The sequence below is a fragment of the Strix aluco genome, chromosome 6 (genome assembly GCF_031877795.1).
Source record: "Strix aluco isolate bStrAlu1 chromosome 6, bStrAlu1.hap1, whole genome shotgun sequence".
Taxonomy (NCBI): Eukaryota; Metazoa; Chordata; class Aves; order Strigiformes; family Strigidae; genus Strix; species Strix aluco.
The window spans coordinates 37,479,355-37,496,664 of record NC_133936.1 but is presented as its reverse complement, the minus strand read 5'-3'; the positions used below and the strand labels follow the sequence as shown (position 1 = coordinate 37,496,664).

The following is a 17,310-nucleotide window of genomic DNA, read 5'->3' as shown; positions in this document are numbered from 1 at the left end:
GTTTCTGTGATATTGTTTTCTTTTTAATAAGCACACTTTGTTGTAAAAGCTGGCAACTAAATTACAGATGTTTGTATCTTCATGCTTATTCTGCTTCCGTATATTGCCTAGCAGATCTTTGGAGCAGTGAGTCTTGTATCAAAATTAACTCAAAAATAGCCTCCAGCATGATAAATATTTGTATTTAGTCTCAACCTGGGGAAATCCTGCTAGCCTCTGACAGAGCCCCTAAGGGGAGCTGGCAACTGTATAGCAAATTGATGTGTGCAGATCTTCAGCCTCACAGCAGATACAGTAAATATGTGCAGTGTAACACAGCAAATATGTGAAGGCTTTTAGTTACGGAGGTGTGTAAATGTTTACAAATATGATTAACTGCAGAGCACAAAATCCATTTGCGGCATCAAAGGCAAAACTAAAATTACTTTTTCCCGCCCCCCTCCAGGATTATGCTGAAAAGAAAAACACGATAGCAAAAGCTCTGGAAGATCTTAAAGCCAACTTCTACTGTGAACTCTGTGACAAGCAGTACTATAAACACCAGGAGTTTGACAATCACATTAACTCTTATGATCATGCTCACAAACAGGTAAGAGGAATCTGCTCACTACTTCAACTTAGTTTCAGGTAGAATAATGGAATAAGATGTCCTTCAGGCGGGCTTGGAAATCACAGTTGAGTTGTGTCCAAATTTCAGGTTCTGGGAAGCAAAATACACTGTTTTCTTAGAAACAAATCTTAACATGAAGATTTTACAGTCAAAAATTCTGAGATGGAAAGAAAGGAACATGTGAACAGTTAAATTGTGAAGAGGAACAGGGAATGATGAAAAATATGACTAAAAATGTAAATGTACAATTTCCTTGTTATCAGTTTAATTTTGCACATAAATAAAGACTGTGGTATACCTAACAGAAGACTTACTGGGAAGCATTTGTTGCAACAGATGTGGATAGGAAACCTGACATACCTTCTTTGGTAAACCTTCTTTTAGTGCAGATACAGTTCTGAAATGGGCTATGATTTTACTTAAATGCATTGAATATAAAACAACTGTGGTAATGAAAAGTTTCTGGCTCAGTTCACAGTAAGATATGTGTTAGCTTTAAAACACTGGTATTTACATTTTTACCACCACATTTTATCAACGCACCTCCAAGTTGTGTGTCTTACTTTGGTAACATAAAAGCAGTGCTTCCACATAACAGGAGAGGCAGTGCATCCCACTGCAATGACCTCTCAGAGGAAAATACAGTGCATCTTGACTCCACTGAAGAAAGATGTAGTGATAATATAAAGATATGTAATAACTATACAGGAAATTTCTGCATGGTCCACTTAGCTGGTAATTATTCTGTACTTTATTTTTTTTTTTTTTAAATCTGGTGGAATCATGTGGTTGTGGATCTGGATTGATTATTTTTCATTCTAATTGAATCTCTCCTTGTCCTGTAATTCTGCTCAGGGTGAATGTAGATGAGTTGCTACACGCGTTTTATATCTGTATTACATAAGCCAATGATTTGCTTTTCTTCAGCCCTTTTCCCTGAAACACTTCCTTTCTCTCTCACTGGTATTTTTATTTAGCCTATAATTTACACTGTCATCGTGAGTGTTAGATTTAGTTTTGAGAGCTACGGAGATGTGGACCTCTGCTGCAATAACAGTCTATGAGAAGCTGGAGGGAAAGATGTATTAGATAAGAAATTAACTGGTAGCTTTATTGCACCCTATAGATATTTATTATGAGTTGCAAATATTTTTAGTTAAAATACAGCTGGAATTGATTCTTCAGGTGTTATGTTTACACAGCAGCACCTCATCTATGGAAGGCAGGAAAAAAGAAGTGATGGGAAAAGTCTTCCGCACTTGAACTCTTAGGATTTTTATTTATTAATTTTTAAGTGCTCTGAAGCACTTTGAAATAATGAGCACCTGAAGGCTGCAGTGTTTGTTCCTCTATTAAGTATTGATGAAAAATTGATTTTTAAACTGAGGCCAGGTATGAGACTGAACAGGGACTTGTTTCCAGTGGGTCACATAGTTATTCTTGTTTTCTGAGGGCTTTAGACAGGAGATGGTGGGCACTGCACCAGTGTCTGATGGAGCATGGCAGATCTTACCTCTCCATCTTTAGTATAGGGACCTGTGTGTCTCTGTCTGCATGTGGCTTTGTGGATGTATTTGATGGAACACAGGAAGCCATCCTCTTCCTCTGTAAAACCTCCACAACTTTAATCTCCCTGGTGGGAAATCAGATAAAAGTTTCTAGTTTTCCAGTAGAAAAAATTGTACGGATGCTTGTTTGGGCAAAGTAGTAATTTTCTGTAATATTACTGGCAAATGAGAGCATTGATTCCTGAGATTAAAACGTGAAGTCAAGTTTAACACTTCTGGAGTGTCTTTTGTGGTGGTCTCTCTGGTGGTATAAAGAAAAACCATTCCTCTTCCCATATTTTGGGTGAAAAAAGGGGAAAGGCAGCATATGCTGCAGTGCAAGCTCTCTCAGATTTTCTCAATTTTCTTCATGCCATGTGCTTTTTTTGAGTAACCTAATTTTACTAAGTGTGCTAGAGAAATTTGCAGGTACCACTGTTGAATACTTTGCCTTTGTCTTGAAACTTCCTACCTGAATTGCAGAGGTTTTCCAGCAGTTCAGTAGGGCTGAGAGGAATAGGTAATGTCTTTGGATTTTGCTTCATATTTTTCTCTAACTTTTTCCCTTTGATCATACCTTTCTACTAATAATGGACAGGTAAGGGGAAGCACTTAGTAGGAAAAGTTTCCCATGATCCAAGAATAGTTGTAAGCATATACAGCTAGTTCAGTTTCACTGATCCCAGCACCTGACAGTGGTTTCCACATGATCAAGTGGATGAAAGCTCTGCCTAAACCTGAGTTCATCCCAGCTGTTCTGAAAAGCCATATTTACTCCGAATTGAGCACTCTGATATCACACCATTCAAGCCATGGGATGGTTTGTCAGAGAAAATGTTCATAACTGCTCCTGTGCCTCAGTTTTATTGTAGAAGATTTTATTTTTCTTTCCATCAATTCAAAGGTTGCTAGCACAGAAAATTTACAGGATTTAAAATAGAAGATTTTATAATTTTATGGTTTTCCTCCCTTGGATGGGGTGGCCTCACTGTTAGGGGTTGGTTGTGTTTTGATTTATTGTGTCTTGCAGCTTCTTAACACCTGCTTTGAGATAATATGAGGTCCTTCTGACCAGTCCAGAAAGACAGGGCAGAAACAGGGCAAAGCTAATTCTATTTCCTAGGATGTGAAGGAGTTCAGACCAGTGTCTCAAGATCTCCACTGCCTCTCTTAGTGTTTTCTTGTTCTTAGCTTTGACAATATGGTTTGCTATCTGTAGCCTTTATGAAATACTCCTGGAAAAGCAACTTGCAAGAAGTCAGAGATAATGGAGAAAAATGAACTCTTTTGTTTGCTTTGAAAGCCTAGACAAAAAAAAAAAAAAAAAAAAAAAAAAAAAGAAAAAGACCTCAAATTACAATGCAGGTGTCCTTAAAAAAAAATGTTCTGGCCTCAATACAGAGACAAGTGTAACTAAGGCAGAACCGCTATTATTTAATACAGTAATGAGAGAATTGCTCTTTGATGATAATGGTCTAAAATCACGGAATGCAGCTTTTGAGACCCATGCCAGGACTTTAAAAACATCTGTATAATTTTATGCAGCATTTCTTAAGTATTTGGAAGCACATGAGGAGATCTCTGAAGTGCTGTATTCATGCAGGGTGAAAAAAATCCTGCCTGTGTTCCTCGAAACATTGTGGTTTTGATAAATGTGGCTGAGCATTAAGTCTAAGGCTCTGAATGACTTTTGTCTCGTAGCTGTTCAGAGTCGGTGAGTTGTTTAGTCTTGTCAGTGAAGAAGGCTGGATCACACAGCTAGGTCCCCTACATCAGTCATTCCTCAAGAGACTTTTGTCGCTACAAGAACTAAATGGTTTTATTACTGTATTTGAAAGTCTTCCTCTCCATCCCAGAACTTCTGATTAATCACCTAATATTACAGTAGCTCACCCGAGCTTGGTGCTGTTTCCTCTCCCAGGAGTGCTCTCCCAAATATCAAACAACAACAAAAAAAAGCTGTGATGAAAAATAAAATGAATAGCCCTAATGTATTTGCATCTAGATATGTAAATACAATCAATTAAGTAAATTATAAGTAGGAATTTTTGGCCACAGAATCAGAGGTCATTTCTCAAACTGTATCTCCCTGGATGAAAATGATCTCACTGCTCTAAAAATGTATTTTAAATTGTATGGAAGTACTAAAACACAAATTGTGCAGGAAGACTAAATTAGTAGGTATCTTCTTTCCCTATTACAGACATGGATTTATCCTGTCTACATTTTTCTCCTTGCTACATGTTTTTCTTCTTTGCAGATTTGTTAGGAGATCAATGCCAAACATCAATCTGTAGCCAATCAGAAGTCCAAACTTTGAACATCTTTTTGTGTTTGAATAAATATTTGAAGGAATATGGGTGAAGAAAAAGAAAATCAAAAGTGGAAGGGTGTGGTTAGGCATAACAATAATAATAGAGCTGTAATTTTACTAAAGGTATACCTCCTATGAGATATGAAGCATGTAAGGTATACAAGCAGTGTAGCACATTTGGGCATGCCAGTATTCTCAACAAAGATAACAATCTTTTCAGTTGTTTGACTCTGCAATTTAAAAACAAAGCAGAAAATCCTTGTAGTCATCATTACAGCTTTTAAAAAAAATGTCATTGTAGAATTATTCCCTCTTAAAAAGAAAAGATCCCATCTCTTCTACTTGGCTGGTGCCTGCAGAGGGTGCACCACTGTGCATCTGCTGGCCACAAGCAGGTCAGCTCAGGGCACTGCGGTGGGTCTGCTCACAGGCCGTCTGCAGCTCCTGGCGTAGCCAAAGCGTTTATATCTGTTTGAAGGGAAATGTGACACATACTGGGAGAATTACAAAATGAAAGACATTATCTATTTACTGGGAGCCAACAGTATTTTATATTGTATTTTTCAGGTCTGCTTTTTGCAGGTTGGGTTCCCCTGAAGCTATTGGAATGATACTAAGAAGCAACATGTTGTATGCCACCTTGGAAGTGTAGAAATAATGATTCTGGAAAAAAAAGTATCCTCTTCTAGAGCAGTATGTCAATAAAGAGCTTTATTGTAGTACAGGATACAACCTTAAGAGATTCAAAAATGTTCTGAAGATTTGCTTCATAAGCAAAACAAATGTGATATATAGTGAGTCAGAGTTTTGGGGATTTTGCCAGTAAGAGATTTCATAAAATAAGAATATTAAAACTCTGCTTCTCAAATTTTAAACGTAGCCCCTGTGTGGAAAAGCTGGAGTTGGTTATCTGGTAATGGTGAAGGGGCTCACAAGGAGCAGTGCAGAGCAAGGCAGCACTCATTTCGTGATGTGTGTCCAGCTTTGACGGGCTCTGTCTGATGAGACATGGAGGCAGAGGCTGAGGTCGGCTGTTCTCAGCTGGGTCCTGTCCCCTTCCACCGGTCAGCAGCCCTGGTATAGCTCAAGGCAGCCTGAAATGGCATTGCATTTTGCTGTACCTTGCTGCACACTGAGCCCAGCCAAGAGGGATGTTTAAGATGACAAAATAGACAAGAAGGCCATGGTGAGAATTTATGGCCATGAAAATCCCTGAGAGTGATCAAATAAATCACTTCTTCAAGAACCACCTAGGCTGATCTTGGATCAGAAAAACGCCCGTACAGATGTCTCGGTGCCAAGCCCGTGGTGTCTTGTGTGACGGAGGAGGCGACTGATAAGTAAGCATAGATGAGGATTCAAACATTTTGTTTGAATTGATCTTGTGCAGCTCTTTCTTACTGTTATTATTTCTTTCCCAGAATGTAACTTGGCATCTCTTCCTGTATTTCTTTTTATTCCTCAGGAAAAGATAGTCATCTTTGTAGCCTTTTTAAATATTAAGGGAACACAAACAAATGTTCAGCTGTGTGTTCATATACATATGTATATTTGTAATGAATGTACAACCACAAAATTATCCTCTCCTCTTCCAAATGCTACTTTATCACTGTATTTCAATTTTTTTTTCATGAATTTTGCATTATTTAATGGTCTTTTGTGGTCAGGTTGGGGTTTGTTTGTTTTTTTAGTAAAAAGCCACCTTTTAAGTTTTAAGCACATATACTAACAGTGATGCTGATAAGGGTCATCACCAGGCCTGTTATAGCTCAGCACTGCTGGTAGCATTGGACCAGACTATTGCAATAGACTTTGTGTGTCCTTTCTCAACTCCTTTAAAAAAAACACAGCCAAAAACCTTTTGTGGTTACTCTGAAGAGAAAGGCAGAATTGCCAGCATGGCAGGACCACACGGGGCCAAGAAGGAGGAGGGAAACAGAGTGAGGATCTCTGCTCCTTTGCAGTATAAGGATGTGTCCAGAGCAAATGCTGGAGAGACGTTTCCAACGGGGAACCTGTTTCTGGATGGTAGGCTACCAAGAGTGCTGCTTCTGGGGTCACCTCTGACACCCCCGGGTGGGTGGTTTGGGCTCAGTTTTGGTGTAGATGGAGTGAAGTGCAGGGAGGTAAGTAATGGGAACTGGAACGCTTCAGGAAAAGCAGAAACACAGTCCCATTGCATTGGGGCACAAAGCCACTTGGGAAGTGTTTTGCTGCTCTGTTAGTAATGTGTCTGCATAGGAAGGCTACAAATGGTAGCCTTTATTCTGCTTTACAGACTGTATTTTAAAATTAAATAGTCAAGTTCTGTTCTTCATGAGTATTTCAGTATATTTAGGGAGAAATTCCACACACTGTTTCCTGGATGAAAGGAAAAAATACCTATTTTTCTTCCAGTTTTTATTTTACCTATAAAACTTAGTGCCAGAAATTGGCTTCTTGATTGGTATCAGTGTAACAAAGTATTTAGGCACTCTTTAGCTCAAAACTTGTACTGACAGGTTAGATGAAGATATTCTTAAGTAAAATATTAATACTGCAAATCCAGTTTTGTTGCGAATGAACATTCTCTTTCTTCATTACCAAAAAAGACATATCACTACATTCCTGCCTTAGTAATTATAACAGAAAAGATACTGTATAGCATTTTCTGGGTTTTCATGCTTGGGAAAATCTGTTCTGTAATAATGTTTGATTAACTAATTGACTTACTTTTTCTGAAAAAGTATTTTTAGAACAAGTATAATTATAGTAGAGAAGTATATACCCTATCCGTCCCACTAATAGCCTGTAGATAGAATATTAACCCCATGCACTGACACTCCTGATTCCACGAGGAGCCTGTTCTTTAACACAAGAGTAGGCTTGCCCAGTGACAACCCTTCTTCAGTTTAGAAACTTGGTATTTATTCGCAGTTCTTTGATTTGTTTTTCTGTTTGGAATTATTGCAGCCGTCTTCTTTCTGTCCTTTTCAATATCCAGATCAGTCTGATAACTTATATTTCCATACAAAAAAATTACAAATTTAATTCAACTATCCATTGCTCAGTTATTATTATTTTCCAAGTCTACATTGAGCAAGTTATTTCGGGATGGGGGGGTGAGGGGAGGAATACAATGCCATTGCAAAGAGGGAGAGAGGAAACCTGGCTTACTCCATATATCGTGCATGTTTTTCTCCCTGACATGCATTTCTACTGTTGTGTGGTTCACTCTTTTCTTTAAAACCATACTCATAAATTTCAGTTCAGCTTTGTCTTTTAAATCAGTTTGTGAAATTTTCTACATGTAACTTAGCTGAACTTGAGGTTAATTTTAAACTTTGCTTTACTGTATCAGCATTTCTCAGGTTTCTGCTGTTTTGCCATCACTTGCAAAAGTAAACACCTTTTTCCATTCAACACTAGGATAAGAATGGACACAATAATTACGATTTGAAGATAGGTAATAATATAGTGGTGTAGTACACGATTCCTGAGGCATCGTGCATATTGTAATGCATCTTTTGGCATACAGTGTTTTGATGGGGAGAAGTGATTAAAAACTTGTGTTACACAAACTTGGAGATCAGATGATAGTTTACCTATCACTTGTTGTATTAGGCTATAGATCAGCTAAGCAATTATCTGGAAGAAAAATGTTATTTTTTATTTTCATTTTCATTCTTTCTTTAACAGATTCAATCTCCCAAAGTTAATTTAAGCGTTACTATGGCTGCAAAGTTCAAACCAATCAACAGAATACCTTTTCTGTAATTTTCAGAAATTCCAAATGCAATTCCATTGCTGTCCTGAAAGTAATCAAGTAGAATATAGATTAAGTGTAAGTAGTGAATAATACGAAACGCATTTTGTTTCTCCAAGGTTTTGAGCTGTCAGTGATCGTAGAGAAAAACAGTATTTCCAATGAAGTTTTAAATTTCCTTAAGTGAAGGAGAAACTAATATGTTGCTAGTAATATACTAAATGCTGACCTCTCAAGGTGAATCATTTTTTATGATGTTAACATGATTTAATTTGCTAAAACAATTAAGTGGTGCATGTGAATAGTTAGTACTCCCAGCCTGATGCTGCAAAAAGCACCTTATAGTTTCCTATTTGCTAACAAAAAAAAGTTTCAGGATATTGTTTTTCCTTAGGAGCTATGCTAGGATTGTATTTTATGCCCTACAGCTTGTGCATGCTGGTTTACATGTGAGAATTCATTTGTCATTGGGAAGAACTGCACAACCTTTTCAGTACAAGCCACAGTAAATCTCAGGGTCATTATCACAGTCTTTGCTGATCTGTGCAAAATCAATCCTTCATTAATTTCAGAAAAAGCTTGTTCTTTTTTTAGTGGTTGATCTGAACTGTTGACGAAACATAGTGTTGCAATCAGCGTTGCCTTTTGTGACAAGATGTGATGAGACAAACAAACTATGTGGAAGTGCTAGTGGGTTTCCCTCAAGGGATCGTTCCTGCTCAGTCTGCACGCTGGGTGCGGTACCTCCACAGAGCCAGGGGTTAACTTACGGTACATCTAAAGAAAGGTTGTGTGCTTGGAGCAGACAACTAGCACTGTGGTTTCTTTAAGCAGACTAATGCTACTCTAGAAACAATAATTACCATTGTTCTGCATATTTTAATTCCAGCTCAGTAGCAGCTTAAACAGAAATGTCTTCAAGTTTCTAAACCGCTCTAGGAGCATTCAGCAAAGTCTAAAATATTAACTCGGGTTTTTCATCTTTTTTCCACATGCAGTCGATGCAGTCTTGGAACAATTTAGCTGCAGAGCTTCTCCTATGTTTGTGGTTGGCTTTTTGGGTTTGAGATGCAGTGATTAATTGGTTGGCTTTTGTTTTGGTTTGTTTTTTAATTAGTGCTACAACTACAGTTGTCCAGTAGAGGTCTGATTTTAACTTTCCCCACCCTCACACTGCAAACGACTGAAATAAGAGACTTAAATAAGGGCTCTGTGAGCATTTGAAGTGAGAGGCTAGGTGAGCAGGAATGCAGTCTGTTTTGACCTCTGCTGGCAGACTGGCAGTGGCCCTCATTTAAGAAGAATCCAAGAGTCAGTGGAAGGGAAAGCTAGAAGTGTGCCCCTGCCTTCAGTTCTGTTTGTATTTTGGATTCAGCTGAGCCTTTTCCTTTATGATCAAGGTTAGCATACACCATTATTCCAGTAATACCTCCTAGTTTCTCACTGAGCTTTCACATGTGCTTGTTCATGACAAACATCCTTGTGACAAACCTGAATTACTCTGTAGAGGTCCTCTCAGTTTCTTCCGAAGTCTCCAAGTGTGGCAGAACAGTAGTGGTTCAACATAAAACAATTGAAAGTATTGATGTCTTTTGGTTGAATGATTTATTTTCTTTTTTTAAGACATTCAATCTGCAGAAGACAGTATAAATACAAGCAGTCTACGTGCCTGTGCCTCCCTCTTGCAGGCATCCTTCTCTTTCCTTGAATTGTCTGTCCCAACAGCATGTTGCATCTCTTCTTGAATTAGAACTGATGAGGGACCCATGGTATATGGTAATATAAATAATATTCATTCAAGTTAATTCACAATTAATGCTAGTACTTTTAAATGTGTGGCTTCTCTGATATGACTTACTGCTTTTGTCTTGATATGCAGTCTTGATACATGTAATGATATCAAGAGAGAATACAAAAAGTTAACTCTTCACCTGTAACCCACCTTCCCTTTTCTAGCACTGAAATTCAAGAAAATTTTAAAAATCTATTAAAACCTCCACCTTCTTTAATGCTGATTTTTATTTATTTATTTTAACCACCCTTTTTTTGTATATTTTTGTATAGCTATTAAGTGCTTGCTTGCAGTGGCATATGTATGTTCACATCTGGTACAGGATCTCATAATGTTACATGTTTTATAATTACAGAGAGATATATCTGCCTACAAATTGCTTGTAGTGATAGCTAGAAACAAAGCAAGAGACTCACAGCGATAGCATGGAAGAGAAGGGTTACAATCGTACCAGAGGTTAGGGGATCATTATCGCAGACTCCCTTAAGGATCAGGTCTTCTCCTCCTCACCTCTGTGCATCTTCCTCCCTTACTATTATTGTTGTCCCTCTCCTGGCTGCAAGAAAAGCCAAAGGCTGCTTTTGTGGGGGCATGATGGTTACAGTGAGCATTGCAACAGCAGGGCACTTGTTTAAGGATATAGAAGGTTATCAGTAGTCTTTGTCTCATGAACAAAAGGCATGGTATGAGACATTGCTGTCACTAGGTGTGATAAAAAATGAAAGGCTCTATTAATCTGAAAATGAACTCACAAATGGGACAAATCAGAAAAAAGTAAAATAAGTGAATAAAACATTAAAATGATGCTTATCAAACTCATCCTTGGTTGTTTTCACTTTCTTTTGCTAAGCAAGCATTAAGCTAACATGAGCATTAAGCTAAAACTTCTGTTTTATGAGACAGAGGCTGCTGCCACCTCTTCTTCAGTCTCGTCTCTCTTTGCAGTCCCATTTCTCTGCCCCAGCAGAAGACTCTTCTTCTGTGCCATCTCAAGACTCACTTCTTGCTTAGTGAATCCTTTTTTTTTTCCTTTGTTTGTTTGGATGTGAGTACAACACATGCTACATGTGTGGTTTAATTTTCTTCTCTCATTTCTGCTCATAGTCATGAGATTTGCATTTCTAAGGAATACCCCAATTAGTACATTTTCCTGTCATCAGCCTACTATAAAGGTTCGTTAGAAGTTATGTAGTGTATAATAAAGTAAATTATTATAGTCTACCTGTGAGCATTATATGCTCACTGAATAAAAACATGTTTGACTCCTGACTTGTCTCACATCTGCTTTGCCTTACAAAGGGTGTATCCACTGCAGAGGGTGAGTGACTCTGCAGGTGAAGCAAACCCAGTTCTTCTTGTTCTGATTTGTTTTAAGTAGAAGGAAAGAAAAGCAGAAGCACATTTCCGAGCTCAGTTAACTCTTGGGGTGAGCTTTACGCAAGCAAGGTAATGGCTCTGTGCACTGTGCAAGGTCTGAGTTAAATGGGGAGTCGGAGCAAGGGAAATGAGGGCAGCCCGTGAGGTCAGGGAGGGAGCAATACTCTGCCTGCCCTTGCACTTACTGAGGGGAGAGCTCATCTTCCTGCGGGAAGCGGCTGCAGGCGTGCGGGAGGCTGCTCGGCTCTCTGCAGTGACCAGTGCCCTGGTAGGTGCCTGTCACTCCCCAGGCAGGGGTTGTATGTAGCTGAAGGATGTGAAGAAGTGGTATGGCCTGCCCTCCTGGGAGCTTCACTTCAAGCACTCCACTCAATTCATACGTACGCTCTTTGGAAAATAAAAAATAAATTAAAAAATTACACAGTGGACATAATAAAAATCTAAAATACTAATTACTTCTGGGAGCACAGATGATTTCTGCAAAGTAAACTGCCTGATAGACTGCTAAGGAAAATATTTTCTTGTACATTTGTAACTGCTGTCATTGACAATAAAATTGCTTGAAATATAAAATAATGGTAGTGTGTTGCCTACCATGACAGAAACTGTAAGAGGTTTTGACCTTTAGTACGCTTTAATGGGTGCTCTACAGAGGAACTGACACTTCCATTTATTAACTTGTAATTGTCCAAAATAAATCCTGCTTTTTTCCCTCCCAGTAGATTGAAGCCTAGTATATGTTAATTGTGCTGTCTCTTCTCCTGGCCTGACACCTTGACAGCTCTTGTCAGCTTTTAAAAGTTATTCCCTTATGAGAACAATACCTCTACTGGTTATTCTCCCATAATGGCCTTGCCACTCATCTCTTTTGTGTTTTTTAATTCTGACATCAAAGTTTACGCTTAGCAATTGCTCCCTGACATGAGAGTGTTCTCTAATGACTAGCGGTAGGTCAGCACTCCCTGTTTTGGAGAGAATGCACAGAAATTAAATCCAGCGTTTTGGTTTGCAAGTGTACGCCTGGGGCTCTTGCTTTACTAAGGCTCAGGTATTTGCTCTTCATTAAAGAAATGAGGTTGTACAGTAAACTGATTTATTAGCTATACCACCCAGTGCTCTCATCTCATCAAATCTCACACTGTGCAGGACTAGAGCGTCTCATAATTTCTAAAAAAAGACCGCTAATTAACATTTATGTGCTACAGGACATGATGGTACTTCAACGGGTGGCACTTTTTCCTTTGAGTCGGTATTGGAGCAATATAATTGTGTTGCCAGAGTTGCTGCCTTCGAGATATAAAACCGAGACCTTGACCACCACGATAATTGGAAGTTCCCAGACTGCTTTCTTAGGAAGGGAGGGTGGTAACTCCAGTCGTGCACTGGCCAAAATCCAGGCAGGTAATTAGACTCTGTTACATTAATCCCCCCTGCAGTTTCAGCTGATGATAGTGGCTTCTTCTCTTCCCATCCTCGCCCTTTGGTGTAATTGGTATGCACTGCCAGACATCAGCCTAACATCTAAGTCAAGAGCGGTTGTGTTTCATTGATGAACAATGTGGTACAGGTGTACTCCTTAATCCCAGCACCTGGAAAAGAATAAAAAGCAATTGTTACACTGTAGAATTCATTGCTATTGGAAAGATAGGTTTGGAGTAAGGAAAAATACTATTCTCTGTATTTGAGTACTTGAGTCACCAGAAATCACTGGTTTCTGCATTTGGGTTACATGTCAGCAGATGAATGGTGCAATTACCCCGGCACTAATCAGATCACATTGAAGAGAACTCAAGTTAAAGGCAGTGCATTTGCTTCTACTTGCTGAAAGTGCTGTAGCAGAATATTATTTGGGAGAGTTTGATGTGTTTTGGTGTGGGTTTTTTTTTTCCTATATGCTCTAGAATCTAAATTTTTTTCCCTCTGACCTGGAAGATGGTGAAGTTACAGTAATGTGGGGAACACACAGTAACTGGGAGAGGCCAATAAACTGTTCCTCTTCAGGTCATTGACTCTGAAGTATAAAAACCTCTGTTAAGATGATGTAATTAATGATTTCACTACATTCAGGATCTTCAAGAGTGAAAGACAAAACTATCAAAATCAGTAGTGATTAGTTTCATTTTCACGTTCCAGTTGGGCTGAGCATGGAAAACCAAGCTGCGAACTCTGTCTCCCCAAAGAGCAGGGATTAGAAAGTATGTTTGTTGCCCCAGGTTCTTCCATTACCTTTAGGATTAAGTATGAGAAAATGGAAGACATATCCATCATAAACCCAATTCGACAGGCCATTACTGAAAACCAGAAATAGTTGAGGAGCTGTACAAGAGGAAGGATCAACTAACTTAAATGTGAATGGACATTAAAAGTAACATGACTTAATCTTTCCTAAATTCTACATCCCATTGGCCATTTATTTGCAGCTAGTAGATAGAGTTAAGCTCTTCTGTCACATATCAATGGCTGGAGAATTCCTCCAGAGCAGTAGTGGGAGTGGCAGTGCTTTCCCTGGCACCAAGCAGAAATCTGGACACAGATTGCAGATATGCTGCTTACAGAATGCTAGCTGGTGTCTTGAGGGTCAGTAGAAATTAGATGAGATGCTGGGGGATATGGTGTAGGGGAGAACTTTGTAGAGCAGGGCTGATGGTTGGACTCGATGATCCAAAGGGTCTTTTCCAACCTGAATGATTCTGTGATTCTGTGAAATTTCAAACAGAATGATTTATTGTTAGTGATACTGCCCCAGGTAGAAGTGAGCGTTTCAGCATCAGAGTGGCATGCACTCATTGTAGGCACGTGAGATTTGTTCCACAACAGCTGTTAAAAGGGGAAAGCAAGTTGAAGCTGTGCTATGTATCTACTTGTAAAGGTGTGAGACTGCTACCTATAATCATATCAGAACTCTTTATTGCCTTTATTTGGAAATTGGAAATCTTTATTTGGAAAACACTAGATCTGGTTTCAGCAGTGAGAAGTACTGGGGACTTTCATTGCTTAAATGGGAATGAATTTGATGAATAGACACACCTTGTGCTTGTGTTAGGTGCAGCTGTGTATACAGTGTCTCAGGGAAGGCTTTGTATTTCTGTTGAGAAGCCAAGTATCCAAATTCAGATTTTCAGTGATTTTGTTCTTATAACTTCACCATCTTTTACCCACTAAGTGAAAGGTTTGAAGTTTTAACACTGCAAAATATTGGTATTTTAATACTAGAGGTACTTAAAATTATGAAAATTACTTAAGTGGTCCTTATATTTTATTTTCAGTGTCCATTTTTCAATGTAATTATTAGTATACATTTTGGAAGGCTGTCAGTATAAAAGACGGTTTTCTTTCACAAAGACAGCCATTTGCAATTTTTCACCCAGGATCTGATTACCCTTCTTGAATTTTAGAGGAAAAAATGACTAAAACCCTAACATAAGATGTTAGTTCAAGGTATAGCTATGTTGAGTTTATGCAGTAAAGTGCTATACATTAATAAGATTTGATGAGAATAGAAAACACTGTATAACTTACAACCAATTTTTTAAAACTAAGTAGCTATTACTTTAGTTCCATCTTCAGTGATCTTTTAGCAAGTTGTTTAAGACGAATTGCTCTAATTTGGGCAGTGGGATCAAGAAAGAGCTTTAGTTGGCTGCTAGCAGCTTACCCAGGGACCCGATTTCTCAAATTTTGGGAAGGTCCTAGCCAGTGCAGGTGCAGGTTTTGGTTCACAACTGAAAGAAGTGCCATGTTTGTCTGCTCCTCCATCTGAAGAAATGCTTTGGATGATGAAACTGTGAACCATTCTCTTGCCTTATGTTAGTGATGATCTATGACTTTGATAATCTCTGTGCCTCTGTAATAAGACAAAACAACATGAAATGGGTCATGTGGATTGCAGCAACTTCTGAATATTCTCAAATAAGAAATCAGATGAAATATCGGTACTGTGCAATGTTTTTCATGGCAGCTGCTTCACACTAACTCGATTCTACAGACAGAGTTCAAAGGACAGGCTATTTTGATTTGCAACTGGGGCCATACAATAAATCTGAGTCACAGCCAGGAATGGTGCTTGGGTCTCCTGACTGTCTTTATTTGAAGCCTATTTGGCCATACTTTCCTTTAATTACAAATGTGCTCACCACCCAGTGTGCCATGTGCTGATGTAGCCTACTTTCGTGGCACACTGGTAAGGACAGTAGGTCTTTCATCATACATACTGCATAATAGCAATAATGCTGTTCTCTGCTGAACTGCATGCTTTTACTAGAACTAGAAGACATTTTAATGTGTGTATTTTTGTGTTAGAGGTAAAAGTGTAAGTTTTTTTCAGAAACTTTCTAAGCTTTGGAACTTCATAAATTTTCTAAGCCTTTCCGAGTCTTTCTGTGCCTATATAGTTGCATCCTGCACAAGCAGGCAAGAAACAGTTTTTTGGGGTGACGATTTGATGAATGTTTTCAAGACCTTCATAAAGGATGAGTCACTTTGCCATTAAGAGAGAGAATTCCAACAATATGTCCAAGATCTGCAGAGGGAAAAAGGTGTCGCTTGTGTAAAGTTGTATTCTTCTAACCTTCCCTAAGCATCTTCTGTGGCAATTCTGAAAAAAAAAGGGAAAGGATGTGGCGGGGAAAGACAAGTGTCTTACAGATTTTTTTTTCCTATCCTAGTCCAGAGGACACTACAGCATACTGCTAAGAAATTTTGGAGCAGTAATGTGGAAACCTTAAGGCAGAAGTAACATTTTAAGACCAGCGTACTTTAAGGGATGTTGTGAAGACAGAGCAGGTATCTGAAATACGTAGGTTTCCATGGAAGATAACATGGAGAGAACAGCCAAATTTTTGGTAGGGTAGAAGGAAATGTCATGATTTGCTTCTGTATTTTTTATAGCTATCCATAGGAAAATAAGTATATAAAGAAATCTGAACCCAAATTTGTGGAAAGTTTCTCCTCTGTTCTTCATTTAAAATGCCCATAAGATTTTCTAAAAAGAGAGAGATTTGTATAGTTGACAAAATTAAAAAAAGCAACTTTGGTGAATCAGAACCAGAAAAATACAGTGATCACTCAGAGGGTTCTCCTGCCAAATTAAAGACCAACAAAAATACCTGTTTCAACTGAATAGTGTAAAATTTGTGCAAAAGTAGAGAATCTGGTCTGTAGTCTATTAATTGTGGAGTGCTGTAGCAATGCTTGTGTAGTACGTGAGGATGATAAGAGGTTTCTTTGCAGGGCTGGGATTTCTCAGAATAAGATTTTTTTTTTTCTGGTCTTTGTAAGAAGAGTGGGTAAGGGTTTCATAGCTCTCACCAGTAGGTCTTAGCTGCAAAGTACTTTTGTTTTTTTCTTGGAGTTTGCTGTAGGGAAGGAGAATAAGGAACTTTTTTTTTTAACCTCTCTAAACATACGGTTACATTGACCTCGAGATGATAAAGCTTCTGCTCTTATTTTCCATTTTCTGTGGCAGTGTTTTATCCAGCAATACCTTCATGCTGAGTATAGACATTTTAAATCTATCTTCTGCTGAGATATACAGAAGGTCCACCTAGTTAATTGCCCCTGTTATTTATGTGTCAGATAAACAGCTTTTTATGGGCTCCATTTTCTTTTCATCAAAGCTTGAGCATATAGCAGTTCAGATTTCAGCATTCAGCACTGTAGGTAGCGCTCTGTGCTGTCCTCCTTGTGTGGTGCTCACCTGTTAATCAGAACCTGTATCGTGAGAGTGGATGTATTTCTATCCTGGCTGTTGTGATCAGAAAGAAAATGTAAAAAAGGATTTTGTCAATTTTCCTTAGGAACTGCTTTCTGCCTTTAAGAATGTGGACCGAGATTTGGGTACATTTCTGTTCAGTAATGAGCTTTATGTTATTAGTTAATTATTGTTTTTATTAATTTCCTAGTGATTCTTAATCAAGGGCAAATTAC

At 38.5% G+C, this 17,310-nt stretch overlaps 1 protein-coding gene across 3 annotated transcripts in view; it reads left to right on the top strand.

Moving 5' to 3' along the window:
• The window catches only part of ZNF804A (zinc finger protein 804A), a 153,120-nt gene that overhangs the window by 115,646 nt on the left and 20,164 nt on the right, over nucleotides 1-17,310 (top strand). For 2 of the 3 annotated variants that reach the window (XM_074829662.1, XM_074829663.1), the window contains one exon: nucleotides 446-589. In XM_074829662.1, coding sequence (XP_074685763.1) covers nucleotides 446-589 — 144 coding nt within the window. Of the gene's footprint in view, nucleotides 1-445; nucleotides 590-5,642; nucleotides 5,812-17,310 lie in introns of those variants that run through there. The other variant, XM_074829664.1, reaches the window with a different exon arrangement.